General features: G+C 47.2%; 1 protein-coding gene across 23 annotated transcripts in view; it reads right to left on the bottom strand.

Moving 5' to 3' along the window:
• Positions 1–23,676, bottom strand: part of TANC1 (tetratricopeptide repeat, ankyrin repeat and coiled-coil containing 1) — a 267,732-nt gene that overhangs the window by 7,870 nt on the left and 236,186 nt on the right. For all 23 annotated transcript variants that reach the window (XR_010150111.1, XM_063791238.1, XM_063791241.1 and 20 more), the window contains 5 exons: positions 8,968–9,101; positions 7,239–7,362; positions 6,733–6,908; positions 2,226–2,358; positions 810–901 (listed from right to left, as the gene is read on the bottom strand). Coding sequence is in view for 22 of the 23 variants with exons in the window: in XM_063791238.1 (XP_063647308.1) it covers positions 810–901; positions 2,226–2,358; positions 6,733–6,908; positions 7,239–7,362; positions 8,968–9,101 (659 nt within the window). In the remaining variant the exon portion in view is untranslated. The remainder of the gene's footprint in view (positions 1–809; positions 902–2,225; positions 2,359–6,732; positions 6,909–7,238; positions 7,363–8,967; positions 9,102–23,676) is intronic.

Here is a 23,676-nt window from a genome sequence, read left to right as displayed (position 1 = left end):
CTTGACTGTATTAAGTAAAAATCTCTAAAAACACTTTCAAATTCTAGAAATTAATAGATATTAAAAATTAGATAGGAAAGGCTTAGGAGACAGAATAACCCTTTTCTTCTAGAAATGTCTGCTGGGTGTTCCTCTCCCATGTCTCATGACTGTGCCTCAGCATGGTGTTCTGAACTCAGAATGTGAAGGGCTGAGGAACCTTCTCTATGACGTTCAGTTGACCTAGAGGTGACTCAGCTTCACGCCATGGCTTCAGACCGGAAGTCACCACTACAACCTCAAGGATTAGCTCAGAAATAATGGCTCTCAGACACAAAGAGAGGTGCTTTCTACCTTTAAGATTCTGCCGGAAAGATATTAAGCCAACAACGGGCATGAGGCCAGGTCAGCACCTCTTGGCACTTTTTTTTTTTTCTTTTGAGACTGAGTCTCACTCTGTTGCTGAGGCTGGAGTGCAGTGGTGCAATCTCAGCTCACTGCAACCTCTGCCTCCCAGATTCAAGCAATTCTCCTGCCTCAGCCTCCCGAGTAGCTGGGATTACAGGCACCTGGCTAATTTTTGTATTTTTAGTAAAGATGGGGTTTTGCCATATTGGCCAGGTTGGTCTGGAATTCCTGGCCTCAAGTGATCTGCCCACCTCGGCCTCCAAAAGTGCTGGAGTTACAGGCGTGAGCCACCCCACCCAGCCACTTTTTGCACTTCTATTACATGGAGTCTGTGCAGTAGCACAGCTGTAGCCATTATATACCCAATTAAGAGGGTGCTCCGAGGCAGTTTCAATGGCAAAGAAAAGGGCGGAACCACTTACTTTGTACATCACATTTCCTTCCTCCATTAATTTCTGTAAAAGTATAATCAAGATATCAGGTTTGGAAGTGGCCATCGCCCAAGCAGCATTTCCTGCAAAACAAACACGCATTCAGAGGCACTTCAGAGGCCCTGCGGAAAGGATCCCAATTCCTCCGTGGCCCCACAGCTGGAGGTCAGCACCAGCAGGAGCCCAGCTGCAAGGACCACAGCACGATGAGGGAGGGAGCAGGACGCCGGCGAGGCTGTTGCTAATCCTTTCCCACTGACCTGGGCACTCAAATCTGTCCTTGTTATTTTACTGAAAAAAGTAATGAGAAACGAAGGCATCCGAGCAGCGAACACTCATTCCTCCCTTCCGGGTGGGATGTGGGGAAAATTAATTAAATGAGGCCTCAGCATAACCTCCTCAGTTCCTGCAGCGGCCACCGTGCAGGCATGTGTTCTCAGCACGCAGTCCCTGTGCTGTGTCATCTGCTGTACTCCGAGATGTCATGGCTTCTCTCTCCTACCCTACAGCTCGGCCACAACCTCTCTAACCCCTGCCTGAGCTCTCGGGACACTGTGGGAGGAGTGCTGAAGAGCACAGCCCTGGAGCCAGCTGCTAGGTCCCCACGGCGAGTACCACAAGGCAGTACCACAAGGAAGCCATTTAGCTGCTCGGTGCCTTGGTTTCCTCATCTGTAAAATCATGGGATTGTCACTGAGACTTTCAGGGCTGTGGTAGGGATTAAGGCAGAGGGCGAAACTGCTTGGATAGTTCCTGGCACTATTCACTGCTTGACAGTATTAGTGAATAGCATTTTCATCACAGTGCCCTACCCAGAGCTGCTCCTGACCAAGGGCTCCATACATCAAACCAAAATAGTGACCCTCCCCACATCTGGAATGGTGTGTTTGTGTCAAAGCCAGCCACGTGGAAAGGGCTTTCCCTACTCAGGGTCCCCCACACAATCCTCAAGTATCGTCCTAGTTTGTCTCCATGAAATCATACTACTACTTCTTCACAGAAACTTGCTGTGGTGGCCATTTCCCCACACAGCTGACTGGTGGCTCCAGAACAGTGGCTCAGCCTCCGCTGCTGCTCAGAGTCACCTGGGGGAGCTTCCAGCAGCACCACCCGGCCCCACCCCACAGCAAGAGGCTGTGGTTCCTCTCTGGCGTGGTTCCTGGCCACTGATACCACTCCAGACTGTCCTTCAACACCAGCCTCTGCTTTCCACACCCTTCCCGCAGAAACACCGTGAGCTACTTACACATTGTGTATAATGGTGATTAAGTGAGACTGAGACAGAGATCTGCAAACATCTGACATCTTACTTCCTAACCTGGGAGCAGGTCACTCTCTGTGCTGTCTAGGCTTCTACAGTCGGGAGCTCACCCCTCCTCCTGCTCAATGGAGGCAGTGCTCACTGACCTAACTTGGCTCCCTTTCTGAGTAGCGCCACCACTACAGATGTGTTCCGGCAGCCGATGGCTCTGTCCAAGGGCCGCATCCCGCTGTGGTCCACATGCTCGATCACGGCTCCCTTCTCCACCAGGTACAGCACCTGCAGGGACAGCAGAAGCCTAAGCAGCAGCTGGGAACAGGAGTTCAGGGGTGCACACGGATTTAGGGGTGGGCAGTCTTAGCTTCACTCTGATTTTAGATGCCTCTGCCTATTAAGGATCCTAGACTAGAAATAAAGTGGACACGAAACAGAGAAGAGGAGCTGCAATCCACAGCTAGAACCTTCACTGCTGAAGAGATTTTGCTGTCAGGGATGAGGAAAGCAGGGGACACGCTACCACAGGTGGGTGTGTGCACACATGCGTGATCTGTCTCTGTCTCACACCACTTCCCAGGCCACAGAGACGGGACATAGTCACCTTTGCATCTCCAATGAAGTAGGCAGCAGACTTCTGCAATGAGCTCTAACAAATGAGCAGGCCACAGCAGTGGTGACTTTAGAAATGCTCAGACCCACACAACCTGTGCACGGCAGACTGTTAAGATTGGCAGCTTGGGACCGGATGGACCCGAGTATAATCCACTTCAAAGAGATGTGAAGGAAATTGGGAGAGTAAAGATGGCAAGTTTGATACCACGGTACAAAGACTGATTTGATGTGATATAATAGCTGTCAGTTGAACCAAACTGGAAACAAGAGGAAGAAACACTGTGGCCACTAAAATTTCTCCATTTACTGGAGCCATTTTAGCCTGTAGCCATTTTTTAGCCTGTGGCTATTTTAGATTTTCATGTGAATCTAAAAATATATGCTTCCTATCATCCACCCCACTATTCAAAATGACAGTAACTAGAGGGATTATCTACATAAAGAACTACAACCCAACTACAAAAACCAAATAACCTCATCTTTAGAATGGGCAAAGGACTGGAATAGATTTCTACAAAAATGATCAACAAGTGCTCAACAAGCATATGAGAAGATGTTCAACTTATACCCATTATGATGGCTACGATTAAAAAAAAAAAAGCTACTATTAAAAAAGCACCTCAGACATGCAGGGCCATGGCTTCCACTGCCAGGTCTGCAAGCACCTGTCTGTCCAGCTAGTCCTTCCACAAGTACTGGCTGGGCGTGATGGCTCACGCCTGTAATCCCAGCACTTTGGGAGGCCGAGGCAGGCAATCACCTGAGGTCAGGAGTTCAAGACCAGCCTGGCCAACATAGTGAAAACCCTATCTCTACTAAAAATACAAAAATAAGCTGAGTGTGGTGGTGGGCACCTGTAATCCCAGCTACTCAGGAGGCTGAGGCAGGAGAATCGCTTGAACCAAGGAGGCGGAGGTTGCAGTGAGTTGAAATTCTACCACTGCACTTCGGCCTGGGTGACAGAGCGGGACTCCATCTCAAAAACACAAAAACAAAAAACAAGTATTGGTGACGATGTGGAACAATTGTGGAGCCCTTATGCACTGTGCTATGAATGTAAAATGGTGCAGCAGCTGTGGAAAAAAAGTAGGGCAGTTCCTCAAAAAATTAAAAATACAATCACTATATGAGCCAGAAATTCTGCTTCTGGATATATACCCCAAAGAACTGAAAACAGGATCTTGAATAAATACTTGGACACCCACATTCATTGCAACATTATTCACAATAGCAAAAAACATAGAAGCAACCTAAGTGTCCACTGACAGATGACAGGATAAACGAGATGTGGTATATACGTACAATGGAGCAATATTCATCCTTACAAAGGAAGGAAATGCTATTCTAACACACGCTACAACATGGGTGAACCTGGAGGACATTATGCTATGTGAAATAAGCCAGTCACAACGAGACAAATACTATATGATTCTACTTACATGAGATATCTAAAGGGGTAAAAAACTCACAAAGTAGAGTGGTGGCTGTGATGGGCTGGGGGAGATGGAGAGTTGTTTAACAAATACAGTTTCACCTTTGCAAGATGAAAAGTTCTGGATACTGGTTGTACAACAATGTGAATATACTTAAACTACTGAACTCTATATGTTTAGAAATGATTAAGGGTAAATTTTATGCTATGTGTTTTTGCCACGATATTAAAAAAATGATGTTGGAATGCTAAGCTCCTTCACTCTTCTCTAATTTTGATAAACTACACAATGTGGGAAGGTAGCTGAAAAATAAGTGTAGACATGTGAGATTTAGTTGAGTATGTTTTTGAAAACTGACATGAAGTAGAGTTTACAAGGTACTGAAGTTTATACCATTGAACTCTGACAGCGCTGCCTTCTAAAAGCACCAAGGCACAGAGGTACAGGGCCATGGCTTCCACTGCCAGGTTTGCAAGCATCTGTCTCTCCAGCTAGTCCTTCCATTAGATGTATTGAATTATTGGAAACTGGTAACTCTCATGTAGCTGACTATTTCTCTGGCACCTGCTGGGTGCCTGGGACATGGAGCCTGATAAAATCAGTTTCTGCCCTGAAAGACATTTCACAGTTCTCAGTTTATCAAGGTTTTATTCCCTCAAACCTCGATTAGACATGGGCATTTGGCAAAGAGATAAAGATAGTGCCCAAAGCTTTCCATATTATTTTTAGGCAATGCCATATCACTTTAAAAACAACCAGTATATGTACATGATGAAATACTATGCAGGCTTTAAAATAAGGAAATCCTGTCATTAGCCACAACATGGATGAAGCTGAAGGACATTATGGCTAAGTGAAATAAGCCAGGCACGGAAAGACAGCATGATCTCACTTATATGTGGAATCTAAACAAGTTGAACTCACAACAGAAGCAGAGAATAGAAAGAGGCTGGGAGACAGGGGGACCTGGGGAAAGGGTAGGCACCGGTCAAAGGGTATGAAGATTCAGTTAGACAGGAGGAGTAACTTCTGGTATCTACTGCACAGTACTGCAACTAGAATTAATAACTTTTATTTATTATTTTTTTGAGACTGAGTCTCACTCTGTTGCCCAGGCTGGAGTGCAATGGTATGATCTTGGCTCACTGCAGCCTCCACCTCCCGGGTTCAAGTGATTCTCGTGCCTCACCCTTCTGAGTAGCTGGGATTACAGGCACCCGCCACCACGCCCGGCTAATTTTTGTATTTTTAGTAGATACTAAAATAGTATCTACTAGTTTGCTTGATCTTGAACTCCTGACCTCAAGTTCGCTTGATCTCGAACTCCTGACCTCAAGTGATCTGCCCATCTTGGCCTCCCAAAGTGCCGGGATTACAGGCATGAGCCACCGCACCCGGCCAGTAATGTATTGTTTATTTCAAAATAGCTAAAAGAGATCTCAAATGCTCTCACCAAAAAGAAATACTATTTGGGTGATGGATACATGAATTAGCCTGATTTGATCATTCCACAATGTGTACAAGTATCAAAACATCACTGTACCCCATAAATATACACAATCATTTGTCAATTAAAAATAAAACTTTGTCCGGGCATGGTGGCTCATGCCTGTAATCCTACCATTTTCAGAAGCCAAGGTGGGGAGATCACTTGAGCCCAGGAGTTCGAGACCAGCCTGGGCAACATGGTGAAAAACCGTGTCTCTAAAAATTAGCCAGGTACGGTGGTGCATGCCTGTATTCCCAGCTACTCAGGGGGCTGAGGTGGGAGGACCTCTTGAGACCAGGAGAACAAGGCTGCAGTCATCACACCACTGCACTCCAGCCTGGGCAACAGAGCAAGACTGTGTCTCAAAAATTAATAATAAGCCAGGTGCAGGGGCTTACGCCTGTAATCCCAGCACTTTGGGAGGCTGAGGCAGGCGGATCATGAGGTCAGGAGTTCAAGACCAGCCTGGCCAACATGGTGAAACCCTGTCTCTACTAAAAATACAAAAATTAGGCATGGTGGTGCATGCCTGTAATCCCAGCTACTCAGGAGGCTGAGGCAGGAGAACTGCTTGAACCCAGGAGGCGGAAGTTGCAGTGAGCCGAGATCGCACCACTGCACTCCAGCCTGGGCAACAGAGCAAGACTCCATCTCGGGGAAAAAAAATTAATAAATTAAAAACAAAACAACTTAAAAAAAAAAAGCAACCAGGTAGTCATTTGATTAGTCACTTACCATATATAAAAGTAGTTTCTAAATGATCTATGCAAAAGTTTTATTTATATGGATGACTGAGAAAATCACATATGCACATGTGTATGCATATTCACGTATGTGTCTGTTGTATGTGCTATTTGCAAGCAGGTATTTTTAAGCTTTTAAGAGTCGACTAAAATCTTAAGTCCTGGAATAGATTGCATGTCACAGAATTAGAGAAAAATGAAAGATCCCTGACAAGACACACACACACACACACACACACACACACACACACACACACATACACACACACACTCTGATGACACTGAGACACAACCTCATGCAGGCCCTGGATTGAGCTGTTCACTTCCTGGGGTTTCTTTCCAATGCAGGTGGAGGTGGGGAACACCTGCTGGTACTCACAATCTCGGCATCGCCATAGAAGGCAGCCAGGTCCAAGGGTGTGCGGCCATTCTTGTCTGTCTGGTCTATTGCAGCTCCTTCTTCAACCAGATACTGGACCACTGCCCTGTGACCTTTCAGACAAGCCCAGCTTAATGCTGACAGACCCTCTTTGTCTAGAGAAGAAAGGGCTGCACCTGAAAGGAAAGCCCATTCACAGAACATGAACATTATGAGATGACAAAGCCAGAAAGCAAATCATTTCACACCTGCGGAACACCTGGCCTGAACCAAGTGTCAGTCAAGCACTGTGAAGGGTGACACTGGCCGGATGGGCTGGCAGAATGGTCATCGCTGCTGAAGAGGAATACCAGGCATGTGGCTGTGTTGCCTATTCTCTCTACTGTTTATTAGAAAATTTCCATTAACAGAAAACTTAGAATTTGAATCAGAAAGCACTGAATGGGTCTGCTAAAGTTCTCTCTGTGTCCATCCAAAAGAAACCTTTGAGGGCATCACGCTGCTACCTTTTGAAAGGAGGAATTCCACGGTGCTCAAGTGCCCTTCACAAGCAGCCACCATGAGGGGCGTCCGGCCTTGCTTGTCACTTAGGTTCACATCACAGCCGCGTTCCAACAGCAGTCTAACAATCTGGAAGAGACATTTGGAATTACCATCCTCCTGCTGCCTTTTCCACCACACCTGCTATACCCAGACAGGTTTCTCAACCTTTAAAAATAGTCAAATGACTTTCTTTCAAAAATCTGTAAGTTGTGTGAACCATGGGGCCTGGAAAATCTTTCCACTGTATTCCTTTGAACAGAACCTTTTCCAAAATATGTACTCTTTTTAACATGCCCACTTCATTGCTGTTATCAACTAAATATACACATACCAGACAGAAATGGTAATTTGGGGGAGGAGGGATGCCAATCACTATCTACAAGGACAAGACAGCCACAGGGGCGTGGGAGAATGAAGCATAACTAAGAGGGGTGAGCAGCGGTCATGGGGTCCCCCACGGGCACTGAAACTAAGTACCTACAGCTGAGTGCAGGGCATGAGTGGGTCGCAGAAAGAAGCTCGCCCACCACACACCCAAGCCATGGGCTTTCCTAAGATGCAGCATTGGCGGATGGCATGCCCTTCGGGGAAGGCAACTTTTAGCAAAGCACCTTGAGGAGATTCTCAGCCCTAGAAATATGCCTTTCAACCATGCATAGTCATAAGTTTGGGGAGAAAAAACCCTAGAAAACCAGACAGGGGTATCCCATCACCACCATCCCAGCAGGAACTGCTTCACCCGTAGCTTAGCCCATTTTTCCCCAACACATCACCTGTTACATGGCCGCAGCAACAGGAGGCAACACAATCCCACTGCCTTCTTGCTCGTTTATCCACTAACAAATGCTTTCCAAAATTCCCCGTGACTTAGGACACAGCAGGGCCAGGAAAGGATTAGCCAGATGATCAAGGTGAAGCAGTGAGGGTGACAGGAACAGATGGTACAAACCAAGCTCTTAGGAATGGAAAGGGGAGAAGAATCCTGCCAGGAAGCACTCACAGCTCCTACCAAGGGAGCCAGCAGGCATCAGCAGAGACGCGATTCCATGACCAAAACTTTGGTCTAGAAAATTCTTCTTTGTAATGGTCATAACATCCTTTGCATCCGTAGTGTATGTGTAACTTGGTGCTAGGTGTAGGGTAGGTATGTGGTCACTGTTTACGAAATGAAGGAACAAGGATTCCCTGCTCCCTTGAATGAACCACAACAATACATCATTTCATAGTAAAAAACAAAACAAAACAAAAACCAAAAACAAACAAAAAACCCAGCCTGAATCAGTGCTGGACCAGAGAGAAACATTTTCTTTTCCAAAGAGCACAAAAGAACTGCTCTTCTTCCAAGTATGTTGGACAAATGCGTCACCAAACTACAACAGCACATATGTTAAAGCAAGTCTCCTGTTAACACGATGAATCCACCCACTCCACTTCCCTCCACAGCTGAAGGCAGTGGCTGTGTCTCTGACCTGGCTAGCTCAGCCTTGAGCAGCCTTGCTCCCCAGCCTATGTGGCCAACTGTGTTATCTTGTCAAATGTGGCTCTATCAAGTAGTCCTGATGGCACAGCAGAAGCCGAGGATGGGGAACAGACAGGCTCAGGGGAGCTGCATTGTGTTCTCAGGGGAGCCAGGCAATAGTGAACTCCATCCCCACTCATTGCTTCTGAAGCATTCAGGGGCCCCCTGGGTACCTGCCAATGCCCCTGGCGTGCTGCACAAAACAAAGGTGGAACCCCTCTCCTGTTTGTCCGCGACACAGCAGCTCCATGCCCCAGCAGCAGCTCACAGACCTCCAGCTTCCCTCTTCCTGCGGCGGCAGTCAGGGCTAAAGGAAAGTCACATGGAGGGGAATCTATTAGCGTGTGGTGGAGCACAGATAGCCAGAAATTCTTTAACAGTTCTCTCCCCCAGTGGGAGATGGGGTCTATATGTCCTCCCCCTTTGAACCTGCGGGGGCTCTGTGACAGCTTTGACCAACAGAACACAGCAGAACCAATTCTGTGTGCATGTCAAGGCCCAGGTCCTAAGAGATGGGCTGCTTGCACTTCCTTGAACACTCTTTCTCGGAGCCTGGATGCCATGCTGAGAGGAAGCCCAAGCAGTCCTGTGGTGAGAACCACAGAGAGAAGAACTGAGGCCTGGGCATGGCTGCCAGTTCCAGATGGGCTCCCAGCAGACAGCCAGCACCAGCCAGCCAGCCACATGCATGTCCCATCTGGAAGGGGATCCACCAGCCTGGGTCAAGCTGCCCCAGCTAAAGCCATGTGAGCAGAGGTGAGCCATCCCCACCATGCCTGGCCCAAACTGTAGATTCAGAGGTGGCTAAGTTTTGTTTTTGTTTTTCTCAGGAAGAGATAACCAGAATACAGTGCAATGCAAACACAGGTTGGTATTATTGTCTAGTTTGGCCTCTTACCCTAAAATCATAAAATTTCATTCAACAAGAATAATCACTGAGGCAGTCTAGAGTGCATGTCACTCCCCCCTTGTTAAAGAATCTCTTTAACAAGTCAAGATTCAGGGTTAAGAAAGTCAAGAAAGAAAAGAAGATCCAACTGCAGAGGGCCCGAGTGAACACGCTGGCCCAGAGGCAGTGAGCTGCCCACTGTCGTGGTGGTGCTGCGGGAAGTCAGCTAAGGATGAAAGAAAAATGGCATGCAAGGAGAAAGGACAACGAGGCGGGGTACTCACGACACCCTCCCGTCAGCCTGGGCATCCCCACTCCCCGATTCTTAATTTGGGGGTAATAAGCAGGGGGTGTAGTTCGAAGAGTTGCTTCTGCTCATCGCAAGAATCATTGTCTAGAGAGGAGGACGGAGGAGGTGGCAGAAACAACCCCAGGCCAGGATGATCAGCTCTTTGGTGGGACCAGAGGCCAGGAAAAGGCTGAGTGGCGAGGGATGGCTGTTCCTCTGGAGGGAGGAAGGAGATGGAGCACAGCACCCTGGCTCTATTCCCAGCAAGTGCCTGGGACGGCTCTGTTTCTAAATACAGCCTCGAACCTATATATTTCCAGTTTCCAGAATAGGGAAGTCTTCTTACAAGTCAGTCAGGCAGACAGACCTCTCAGGCTGAAAATGGGGCAACACAAGAACAGGCCTTCAAAAGGTGTGGTCCCCATGCCAGGGAGCCTATGAAGAGCACCAAGCCCCATTAGTAAACAGGCTCACTAATGAGAGATGGATGCGGAACAACAGGAAAGCTTGCACCCTGCTAGCAGAAAGGTGCATGGTGGCTGCTCTGGAAAACAGGCTGATGCTACGAGTAAGTTGAAGACAGGTGTATCTCCCCCACCCAGCAACCCACTTGCAGAGATGCACCCTCCAGGCACTCTCAGGGTGCACCAGAAACACAAGCAAAAATGCTCACCGCACCCCGGGCTGCAAACAGTCCAAACAACCATCATCATCATTAGCAAGCTTCAAGAAAGTGGCACAGTCAATCAGCAGAACACTACATGTCTACAAAAATAAACACCACGCAGCTAAACACGACTGACCAAGTCAGTCTCACAAACTTAACAAGGATTGAAAGAAACCAAACCCAAAAGAAAACACACAGAGGATTTTGTTCATACATAGTTCAAAAGCAGAGTGCCACGACAGCCATCTCGGGAGAGGGTCACCTGTGGGCTTCCGATTAGCAAGGGCGAGACCTGGTTTGTCTCCTGTGCACCTTCTGAGCTCGGGTCTCAGAGCTAAGCCCCGGGAGCCAAGGGCTCAGTGATGCTGGTGTCTGCATGCACCCCTTGGTCTGCCTGTCTTCTTTGACACCCCTCAGAGCAGCTAACAGATGCCTGCTTCCTCTGGTGCCTACAATAATGCCCAGGGAAGCTGGGAGTCTGTTGCTGATTTGTGACCTCCTCTGGTCACACCAGTCAGCATGGCCATGGTTTAACCTCCAGGAGCCACATACACAAAAGGCAAACCTGATATCTCACTGCAAGAAACTAGCTCTCCTACTGAACAGTCTCTACCGACTGTCCTTAGGGCCATGGTGCAGTGTGGCTGGCAACCTCACCTCTTCACATGTCACAGAGAGGTAGCCACATGTCTCCCATGGATCACCTGAGCTCTGCGTTCTATCTGGGGCCTCGTCACCGGAAAGTGAGGGAGTAAGCGTGGGCAGCAGGCAGTCCTGGTCTTGTGGACCTAAGAATGTAAGGGTTAGGTCCAGGATGACCATGGGGAAAGCATCCCCTTCTCCATCCTTCCAGAAGGGTAAGGCAGCTCTCACTTTGCTTCTGGTCCTCAGTCAGTGTGGACCTCAGCAGTGAGGGGACTTTCTTCAGTGGCCTCATCACAGACCAGCCCCTCATAAGAGTTTACATGGCAGCCCAGGGAGCTCAGGGCCAGTCTGTAGGCCTGGCTGATTCCGAATGTTCCACGCCCTATTCCTCACCACCCAGATGATGGCCTGTTTCTTTTCAGAAAGGAGGCCACCACACTTCTCCAGAAAAATGCATTTAAAGGGCTCTGTCCTGTTGGATGTCCTCAAGCCTCTTGATCTATGTTTGCAGCAGACAGCACTAAAGCGGTGGTGGACCAGAGGAGGTAACAAGTCAGGAGCTGATTCCCAGCTCCCCAGGCCTTATCTGAACACCAGAGGGAGCAGGCATCTGCCAGCTGTCAAGATGCTCTGACACCTGATGCTACAATATTTTTCCAAGAGGCATAACAACTTCAGTTCTCTGTGGTAGAACAGTCCTTCACATGCACTGGGACACAGTCCCTTGCAGCTCTCCAAGGAGGTAGCTGGTAAGCCGAGCCAAGGTCCTCATGAGAAGTCAGTGCTGGTACCAACATGTGTGTTCAGTGAGTCACCCTAGTGGAGGGCACAGGGGGCCTGTGCACCATGGTTCTCAGCAGGTGAGAGACTGCTCAGCTCTGGAGTCCCAAGGTCCAGGATGTAACACAGGACAAGACACCTGAAGATATGATCTAGTCCCAGTTGCTATGTGTGACCTTGGCAAATCCTCAAGGTCTGTGAGCTTCAATTTTCCCCTGCAGAAAGCTAAAGAGTTGAGCCTGACCAGAGTTATGAAGAAGCCAAAGTTTCCGCAAATGCTTAGTCCAAATTTCATTTTTTAAATGCAACTTATTTAAAAATTTGTAACAAACACAATACCCACCCCCCACCCAACCACCACAACATTTGCTGTTACTAAATTCCCCCTTTTTTTTTTTTGAGACAGGATCTTGCTCTGTTGCCCAGGCTGGAGTGCAGTGGTGCAATCTTGGCTCACTGCAACCTCCACCTCCCAGGTTCAGGGATTCTCCTGCCTCAGCCTCCCGAGTAGCCGGGATTACAGGCACGAGCCCCCAAGCCCGGCTGATTTTTATATTTTTAGTAGAGATGGGGTTTCACCATGTTGGCCAGGCTGGTCTCAAACTCCTGACCTCAGGTGATCTGCCCACCTTGGCCTCCCAAAGTGCTGGGATTACAGGTGCGAGCCACTGTGCCTGGCCGCTGTTACTAAATTCTAATACCTTGGGGCCCAGCGCATTACCATGGGTGCCCAGAATAACTTATCACTGGGCAGTCTCATAATAGTGCTTTTCCTGTCATCTTTCTAGTCAGATAATTTCTTAGAACTACAGGAAGAGCCGTTCTTAACAACAATTGCCATCTGCATCACTGATCTGGATGACGAAGTGGATTCTTTCAAGACAGTGCAACCAGAACAAAATATTGAAGGGCAGGGATGCTACAGCTGATCTGGACTGCAGGTACCACTCATATTTGTGTTATGCAAACAGGCCCATTGCCCTTACTGAGCAGACATTTAAACTTCATCTCAGTGTGTCGGTATGTAAAACTGACACAAATACCATTAGCAGAATGGTATTTATGTCAGTTTTACATACCGACGCACTGAGAGAGGTGGGGGGGTTCCCATACCTAAAATGTTTGGAAACAAGGGTCCAATGTGATCCTATCTATACTCTGAGAATCTACACAAACCAGTTCTGGTCCCTGCTGTCCCAGGAATTCCCGCTGTAGTCTCTTCCTGCCACGATGATAACGTTAATGATTCCTACTAACGTAAGGCTTGGGGTACTTTTATATTGTGAGAGACCAGAATATGCCACCCCAAAATATGCCTTTTCGCATAAAGATTTTGAGTTGATTATTTTGAGAGACTGCAGACACAGGAGATATCCCAAAAACAGATAAGTTATCCTCTTGTAAGACAAAATTCATGGGTGTCTTCCTTTCTATACCAAGAAGAGAAGGATGACTACATCACTAGAGATTGCTATCAGTGGAGAATCTGGCTCTCAAACCTTACCTTTGTTAACTGCTTTTCTTGGGTACCTCCCCATAACTGGCCTTCCCCAAACCATTTATCTTTGTTTCAGGGAAATTTTTTTTTTTTTTTTTTTTTTTTTTTTTTTTTTTTGAGACGGTGTCTCGCCCTGTCACCCAGGCTGGAGTGCAGTAGCACAATCTCGGCTCACTGCAACCTCCGCCTCCTGGGTTCATGCCATTTTCCTGCCTCAGCCTCCTGGGTAGCTAGGATTACAGCGTGCGCCACCACGCCTGGCTAATTTTTGTATTTTTAGTAGAGACAGGGTTTCACCATGTTGGCCAGGATGGTCTCCAACTCTTGACCTCGTGGATCTGCCTGCCTTGGCCTTCCAAAGTGCTGGGATTACAGGCGTGAGCCACCGTGCCCAGCCGGGATGATGGTTTTTAAGCCTAAAATCTAAGCCACCTCTTGGACACTGACTCATTTCTCTGGGTATCTCCCATGGATACAACACAAGATATACCTACTATTCAACTTCTGTTTGTGTTAATCTGTCTTTCGTTGCTGCAGTCTGTCCCAAGAACTGTGAAGGGTAGGGATGAAGTGATTTCTTCCTCTCCTACAATATACATTTTCTGGTTTGATTTGATCGTGACCCTGAACACGCGTGATTCTTAAGCTAGAAGATCTGGGTATTGAACCACTACCTGGATCTGCTGCTGCTCTGCCATTTTCCTCTAGGCAAGGAACAACTCCCTCTTCCTCCTCTCCCTGGTTGACCAGAAGAAGGAATGAATCAAAACAAAGACGCATGGGCTCCATGCAGAGGCAGGGCCTTTGCATGACGCCATGCAAAGGAATAAACACAGGACTCTTCCATTTGATGAGATCTGAAGCAGCCAATCCACCACAGCATTCTGCTCTTTTATTTGGTAAACAAGCTTCATCTACATTATAAACGGGGCCTTTAAATCAGGATTTCTGTTAAAGCTGCTACTGAATTTTTGCAACAGCAGCAAATCAGAAATGACAGTCCAGCACTAAAAATAGGGACCTCTGTTTCACAGGGGCGTCAGAGAAACCACAAGTTGGAGCAACTGACAAGGGGCGAGTGCGCCACCCCGGGCATGGCAACTGGGTTGGACCCTGTCCTCCTTTTCCTTCACAACCCTTGCTATGTATTTGGTGACTCCCTCTTGAGGCAACTAAAAACCTGTAAGCACAGGCAGACTTTGCTCAGGCTTAAAACAGATCACGTTCTACACACAAATTCCTGACAAGGCTCTCGTTTACAAATGATGCAGACAGACAACAAGATCTGTGTTTTCCTTTTTCTAAGCAGATTGAGTATTCTGGGGCCATCACGGCAAACTCCTGAGGCTCTGCCATTTTCAGGGGATCTCAAGTTTTAGCAGCCACAGGGACTTACACAAGAGAGACTGAAGAATAGCCACCCACATGCTTAAGCAAACAGAACCATGGCTAAATTATGCTCAGGAATTCCAGCTATTCTGCTGCAAAGGCGGACCTCTGGTGCTGCCCACCAGGCTCCAGTGAGGGTTAATGCACCCCACCTGACCCGAAGGAAAAGAGGGCAGGGGAGGGCAGGAGAAGAGAATGCCTTGCTATGGGCAGTACCTTGCCTTCTGGGCAATGAAATACAAAGATGGAGAAAAAAAGACTTGGTATGAAATGGGAGCTCAAAAATCAACGTGAACAGATGGCACTTTTTAGGACTCAAATTGGACACAATTTCTTCTAGTTGTAACATCCTTAACAAGATGGCATTTGTGAATTAGATTCCCATGAAAGCACATATTTTCTGACGATCTGAATAATTTCACCTCAGCAACACTGTCCTGTCTTGAGAAGGCAAGTAGGTTTGTAATGGCAGACGTTCATTTTAAGAACAACCTGACTGGCCAGGTGCAGTGGCTCATGCCTGTAATCCCAGCACTTTGGGAGGCTGTGGCGGGCAAGTCACCTGAGGTCAGGAGTTCAAGACCAGCCTGGCCAACATGGTGAAACCCTGCCTCTACTAAAAATACAAAAATTAGCCAGGAGTGGTGGCACGCGCCTATAATCCCAGCTACTCGGGAGGCTGAGCAAGAGAATCGCTTGAACCTGGGAGGCGGAGGTTGCAGTGAGCTGAGATTGTGCCATTGTACTCCAGCCTGGGCGACAGAGCAAGACTCCATCTTAAAAAAAAAAAATTAAAAGATCGGGCATGGTGGCTCATGCCTGTAATCCCAGCACTTTGGGAGGCCGAGGCGTGCAGATCAGATCACGAGGTCAAGAGATGGAGACCATTCTGGCCAACATGGTGAAACCCTGTCTCTATTAAAAGTACAAAAATTAGCTGGGCGTGATGACACATTCCTGTAATCCCAGCTACTCGGGAAAGCTGAGGCAGGAGAATCACTTGAACCCGGGAGGCAGAGCTTGCAGTGAGCCGAGATCTCGCCACTGCACTCCAGCCTGGTGAAAGAGCAAGACACCATCTCAAAAAAAAAAAACAAAAAACAAACAAACAAACAAAACCTGACAACAATCTGAACGTATTGGAAACAGCAGTGAGAGAGCTTTTTGCACCATAAAATGGATGGTTTGCAGGAATCTCTTATATATTAAAGTTCTCTGGGAAAAGATTTGATTTGCAAAAACTCAATTGTCAACTTGCCGGGGACACAGTCATTCCACAAACAGGGCTATTCCTAAAATTTTAAAGCAGATCTGTCACTCAAATTCACAGGATGTGCTGCCCAGGCTCAGGATCGCTTGGCTTACAGATCACAACAATGGGTCTGTATTCCCACCCACATTTGCTTTTGGACCCAACTTGGGGGCTTGGAGAGAAGGGCAGCAGGGTCAGCGCACACAGAAGCAGCTTCCCGCTGGCAGACTATGACCTTTTCATGCATTACCCACGGACGTATGAAAACCATTCTGCAAACTGGAACTGAGTACCTCCAGAGAACAGCTTGTACCTGCAGAACCCACTTCCTGCTAGCTGAGAGGGCACTGCGGGCAGGGCAGGGCAGGGCGGCTGGGCTCTGCTTGTATGCTTATATTCACATGTGCAATTTACTTGCTTGTATTCACGTGTGCAATTTACTTCCTATTATCCTGGCCTCTCCCATATTTTAAAAAATGAGTGGAAAATGAAAAAAATGAGTGTCAACATTGATTGAAAGCAGCAGGGTCCTCATAAATGTCATCTAATTGTGGCCAAGGTGAGAACTGTGAGATGCGGTGAAGGCAGTGATGCTTGACCCTCAGCGGCAGGCCCGATGGCCACACCCTGCTCAACTGTAAAGGCAGAGAACACCAGGAAAGAGTGTTCCTGACACACTGCACATTTCTCAGCTACTTTATCTCAATGGTAAAATGTAATGAGGGATTTTAGGATTTTTTCTTTTTTTTAAACTCTGGGAATGACTGCCCACCCTGCCTTGGTAACTGACTCTAAGTGGCTATATGGCGGCTGACCGGTCAGGCTCGCTTTGCTGCCACTGGGAGCTCGGCCGTCACACTGAGGGCCTCAGGGAAGCTGGCCCCCACATTCCCTGGCTGAAAGCAGCAACCTTTCCCCAAAAGGCCAGGCAATGTGCCTTGCCTCCCTGCCCCACCTTCTAGAAATAGGACTAAGATTTACAGAAGCCAAATTTCATAGCTTCACTGTGTTCTTTGTTAGGCATTTCCTCCCGTCTCTGAGCGAGGGGAAGGCTTCTATTAGAAAGAAGAACATACTTTCCAAGAGCTATAAATTTTTCACCTCTACAAAGACGAGGCAGTTATCTAACCTAATCCTCAACAATTTAAAGGATAAAATGAAAGGTAATCAAGATGGCTCTTCCAGAAAACTGTACTTGCACTGGGAGACAAACACCCCAAGCCTTGGGGTCTGGGACAAGCCTCCAACACTGCCAGCCTCAACTGAAGCTTCTGCAGGCTGGGGCGCTGCTGCTCAGAGACCTCACAAATGGAAGCCAGCACTGCCCAGGTACAGTCACATGCTGTGTGATGATGTTTCAGTCAGCGACAGACTGCGTATACAATAGCACAGTGGTCTCATAAGATGATAATACCATATTTTTATACCTTCTCTATGTTTAGACATGTTTAGACACACAAGTATTTACCTTTGTGTTATAGCTGCCTACAGTATTCAGTACAGCAATATGCTGTACAGGCTTGGAGCCTGGGAGCAATAGGCTGTGCCATCCAGGCTTGTGTAAGTACACTGGAGGATGTTCACGCAATGACCAAATCGCCTAAGGATGCATCTCTCAGAACTATCTCATGCACGAATTTAAAAAGTTGTGGTTTTGAACACCTTCCTTATTGTTTCCCATTTGGCAAAACTCTCCCAGGAGGGCCATATCTCCCAATGGCCATGATGGGGCCTGCAGAAGCAGCCTGGCTGGAGCCAAGTATGGGGATTCTGTGTTATAAGGCAACAGGCATCAACAAAGCATCATGGAAAAATGTGGCTCCCTCTGCCGACAGACATGACCCCATTTTCACCGAGCTATCTAACAGAGGTGAATACAGGGCAGAATCCAAATCTGGGTAACCAGAACACTCCTGACCATGTTACAAATTCTACTGTAAAAACACTGTCAGCCTGTATGTGCATTCAAGATTAAACAGGAACCTCAAATTGCCAACTTCTTTTAAAAAATAAAATGTGTAACTGCACCTGTAAACAAGACTTCATGTGTGTGATCAAAATTCCTTTCTTTTCCATCCTTCACTTATGACTCCATCTTCCAAAGTAATTGCAAAATTGAAGATTCCATCACTTATACATCCACTTATTCAACTGACAAATGTATAGCATACATTAACATATTATATTAATAATATTAATCAACTTATCACAACCCTGACAATACATAGCATTGTATCAACACGTATCAACTGCTGAGAGCTGCACAAAATACCCTGGGTGGATTCTCATTTAATCTTGTTAAGAACCTTTTGAACCAGGTGTCATGATGATGCCCATGTTACTGAGGTGAAATAACTGAGTCACAGGGGTTATATCATCTGCCCCAAATCACAAAGGGAATCAGTGTCAGTATCAGAAATTTAACCCAAGCAACTGAATGGACCTGAAGTCATGCTCTTGATTAAAACAGGAAGATGCTATTGGATTTAAATAACATACCATGCCATTTGTAAAGGGCTGCCTACACGATGCTCTTGGTCCTCCATATTCATAAATTCAGTGAACACAATCAACTTCTATGAGGCAAGCACTACTCTTAGTTCTCTGTTACAGATGAGGAAAATAAGCCTCAGAAATTAAACCACTTACTTAAGGTCCCACAGCTAGAGGGAGTGTGGCTAAGTCTGAGTTTTTTTTTTTTTTTTTTTGAGACAAGTGTTGCTCAGTCGCCCAGGCTGGAGTACAGTGGCACGATCTCGGCTCACTGCAACCTCTGACTCCTGGGTTCAAGGAATTCCCTGACTCAGCCTCCTGAGTAGCTGAGATTACAGGTACCCGCCACCACACCTGGCTAGTTTTTGTATTTTTAGTAGAGACGGGGTTTCACCATGTTGGCCAGACTGGTCTTGAACTCCTGACCTCGTGATCCACCCGCCTCAGTCTCCCAAAGTGCTGGGATTACAGGCGTGAGCCACTGGACCTGGCCAGTCTGAGTTCTTAGCTCCTACAATGCTGCCTCCAGGAAGTCACCTTTAAAAATATCTAAAGCATCCAACAGCCTTCTATGAGAGTTGTTTAGAATGAAAGTACCAGAAAGTGCTTCTCTTTTTCTGAGGAACTGCTGCGATTTCTCCCATGGACAATAAAAATGGTTTACAAGGATTGTGTTCCCCTCTAATTCTGGCCACATGGCATTCCACAGCCACAGTAGTAGCTCAATTTAGTATGCCATGGCACGAATGTTTGAGCGGTTCCTCATGTCCTATTCCTGACTTAGTGTTTTAAAGTTCTTATCTGCATCATTTCAAGTAAGTCTCTTCAAATCCTTTGAGGAATAATGTGTGTGCTATAAATAATGTAACCTCAATTTAAAAATAATTTCCTAAAAGATCAACAACATAAGCCATCTTTCATACAGACTTTGTTCTTCTAAGAATCCATGAGAAGACCGGACCTTTGGACAGCTGTCACTTCTAAAGTGTGCTGAGAATGTTCGCATGTGGAAGGCTGGGTTACACACCAAGTTATTTAAAGCAGGCATAAGGTTCTCTCTCTCCTCTCGGTAAGGGCTAAGCTTGTGCTGAGGACTTCGTTACATGCCAGGACACCACATGAGGTCTCAGTGTAAAAAGGGGGCATTTCCACAAAAGCATTTTACACAACCTCACATCTGGCCCCCAAAACACAGAAAGAATCCAAATATCATTTCAAGAAGAAACAAGGATGATTTTTCTGTGGGAGTGTAATCCTTCCCAAAATATGAATGAATACATTTTTCTGTTGAAGGCAGAAGTATTTTTTATTAAATACTCAGGAATCACTCACTAGAAAAATGGACTCTGTACAGCAAGAACAGCTTGATGAAGGTGGTCAAGGGGCTAATTTGTTCGTGCTTGAGACACCACCCTGGGTTTCTACCTGCTCACTGCTGGCCACTCAGCCTGCCCTACAGGGCGGGGACATGCTGACCTGACCCCTCTGCCTTCTTCGCAGAGAGGAGTGGTCTCCGGAACCCACCCACATCAGGGGCAAAACCCAGGGGTCTGTGAGACCAGGAGGATAGGGTATGGACAAACCCAGCCCCCTCAGTTCTGATCCCCTATCTGCCTCCACTGTTTGGGGGACCCCCATACACATCCTCCTCCATCCAGAGCCCTGTTACCCCTTCCATGTTGGTAACCCCACTTTGTCCCTCCCCTTACAGGGCACAGGGTCACCCCACCCCATCTCCTTTCAGGATCCTGGGTGGTCCCTCCCACGCACCCTTGAGGGTACTGGCTTACTCCCCATCGTGTTGCTTTGCCGAGGATAGTTCTGACTGTCAGCAGTCTGGACTTCCATGCCCACTAATCTTACTGAACCTTCTTAGAACAAACACTTGCAGAGGAAGGAATGCCTTGATAAAAAATTTCCAAAACCAGTACTGGTGAGATGCTCAGGACCTCTGAAAAATCCAGTATCTTCAGTGTACGACAGCAAGTCACAGTTTTCTCTACAGCATCCTCCATGTGCGTTCCATGTAACACATATTCTCCACATGCCCCAACAAGCCATGGGCAAACGCTTTCCTTCCAATCTCTCACCTGAAATTCTGTCCTGAGATGTGCATGCATCACCTAATGAGGTGGATACTTCCTGAGAAAGGCCACACATCATCAATGACAGGGATGCATCCTGAGAAATGAGTCGTTAGGTGATTGTATCATTGTGCTAACACCACATAGTGGACTTACACAAACTTCGATGGTGTAGCCTACTACATGCCTAGACTATATGGTACAGCCTTTTGCTCCTAAACTGCTAACCTGTACAGCCTGTTACTGTAGTGGATACTGTAGGCAGCTGTAACACGGTGGTACTTGTGTAACAAAACATAGAAAAAGTAGCAACATAGAAAAAATAAAGACACAGTATTGTATGAGAACACCTTCTCACATGCAGTCCATCGCTGACAGAAACATCATTATGTGGGGGATGGCTGTATATGTGACTGCAAGGCTCAATCCAGTAGGCCTGACATTTATTTTACATTCTTACCAAAGAACAGCCCCTTCTCTCTCCAAAATGCCTAAGGTAAATTCAAATGAAGAACGGGTCATTTTTACACCAACAGTAATTAGGCATCCAGCTCCCTGTGTTCTGGGGCAGCCTTGGATGTGGGAAGCCCACCGTCCACGCCTGGGGCCTCCCTGTGACTGAAGCCAAAAGAGCCACAAAAGGGGAAAGGAAAGCAGTCCCATGGAAACAAGAGGGAAACGAAAATCATCAAAGTGTCAAATACAACAGGACCCAGCTTCGCAGCCCAATTTGGAAACAGGTGTGAGGACCCCACCCCCAAGAGGGGCCTGGAAACACCCACCCCAGCTGCAGGGCACTGCCTGAGGCTCAAGATCCAGAGGGAGCCAGGTTCTGTCCAAAATTCCATCCAGAATTAGTGAACAGTAAACTACGGTGAGCACACATGCCAAGTGGAATTGCTTCAACGCGCTACACAAAGGGAGGCCTACGATGCAGCTAAATAGCCCATTCAATTCACAGCGGAGAAAATCTGGCCCATCTTAGGAACAGAGGCAAATAGTAGCTTTGGCAATAAAAATTATTTACCTGACTAAACTCCTTTAGAAAGTATTCAACAATTAAAATATTACTGACTTAACATAAAAACACTTCACATGAAGTATTTCAGTCACACTTTTAACCAACTCCAATAGGGCATCCCCTTCCAGAAATTAGGGAAGCGTAGCCCTGGGGAGCCGCCAGCGTCCTGTGCATGAAGCATGGGGCTCTGGGTGTGCTGGCGACCTTCTTTCAAACAGAAGGACCTCTGAGGAGGTGACCATGACAGGGCAGGACGACTGCCAGAGACCAGCATGAGGACACAGCACACCCAGGCTGCAGAGAGGGAGATGTTATGGACACAGATGGGGCTATGCCCACACCATGCTTGGCTATTAGCTGTATTCCCAAAGACCCAAACCAGCAGCCCACCATGCCCTCAGCACAGATGCCCCACCGAGGACTTGGGGAGAGGATCTGAGCCATCTTGGAGTCCAGCAGAGCATGGTCTGAGCTAGGACACCAAGAAATCAGGACACTGGGTCTTTATGAGTGACCAGGCCCCTTACTGCTCCCCCTCCAACCACAGGTATTTCTCCCAAATTATTCTGCAAGTGAACATCTCCCTCACTAAAAATATGACTTTGTTTCATTTAAATCCACTTGTCCACTTGGTCAATACCTATATGACAAGGACCAGGCTATACCTGCACTGTCCAATTTGGTGGCCACCTGTCACATGTAATTTAGATAAATTAAGATGAGATTTTAAACTATTGTTCCTCAGTTGCACAAGTCACATTTCAAGTACTCAATAGCCACATGTGGCTAGTAGCTACCATGCTGGACAAAACAGACACCACTTCCATTATTACGGAAAGTTCTATTGGGCAGCACTAGAATGGACGGTTGCCATACACAATGGTGTGGACAAGAGACAGGGAAATTTCTGCCTTCACAAAGCCCATGACTGGCTGGGTGTGGTGGCTCATGCCTGTAATCCCAGCACTTTGGGAGGCTGAGTCAGGAGGACTGCTTGAGCCCAGGGGTTTGAGACCAGCCTAGGCAACATGGCGAATCCCCATGTTTTGCATCTCTACAAAAAAAATACAAAAATTAGCCAGGTGTGGTGGCTCATGCCTGTAGTCCTAGCTACTCAGGAGCCCAAGGTGGGAGGAGCACCTGAGTGTGGGGAGGCAGATGCTGCAGTGAACTGTGATTGTGCCACTGCACTCCAACATGGGTGACAGAGTGAGACCCTGTTTCAAAAAACAAACCCCAAAAAGCTCACAATTTGGGAAAAGCAGCCTCCTATCAAATAAGCCACATCAAATAAGCCTATCAAGGCTGGGCGTGGTGGCTCACGCCTGTAATCCCACCACTCTGGGAGGCCGAGGTGGGTGGATCATGAGGTCAGGAGATGGAGACCATCCTGGCCAATACAGTGAAACCCCATCTCTACTAAAAATACAAAAATTAGCTTGGCGTGGTGGTGCATGCCTGTAATCCCAGCTACTCGGGAGGCTGAGGCAGGAGAAGCCCTTGAACTAGGGAGTTGGAGGTTGCAGTGAGCCAAGATTGCACCACAGCACTCTGGCCTGGTGACACAGTGAGACTCCATCTCAAAAAAAAAAAAAAAAAAAAGCCTATCGAATAAGATGTACTGATGGTAAGTGCTACGAAGGGAACTGGAGAGTGAGCCAAGGGAGTGGAGAGGGTTAAGGCTCTGATACCAGACAGGACCATCTGCCTGAATGGCAAGTGCTGGAGCAGAAGGGCCTCTGTTCTCTTCTATTCAGAGCAAGGTTCTAACCAGAAGCCCACAAGCAGGCTCACACACTTGAGTGTGGCCTGGAACTTGCAAACACAGTCCTTCTGCCAATCCACAGCAGCATGAGGTCACCAGCTAAGCATCTC

The sequence above is a fragment of the Pan troglodytes genome, chromosome 13 (assembly GCF_028858775.2).
Source record: "Pan troglodytes isolate AG18354 chromosome 13, NHGRI_mPanTro3-v2.0_pri, whole genome shotgun sequence".
Lineage (NCBI taxonomy): Eukaryota > Metazoa > Chordata > Mammalia > Primates > Hominidae > Pan > Pan troglodytes.
This window is presented reverse-complemented; position numbering and strand designations above follow the sequence as displayed.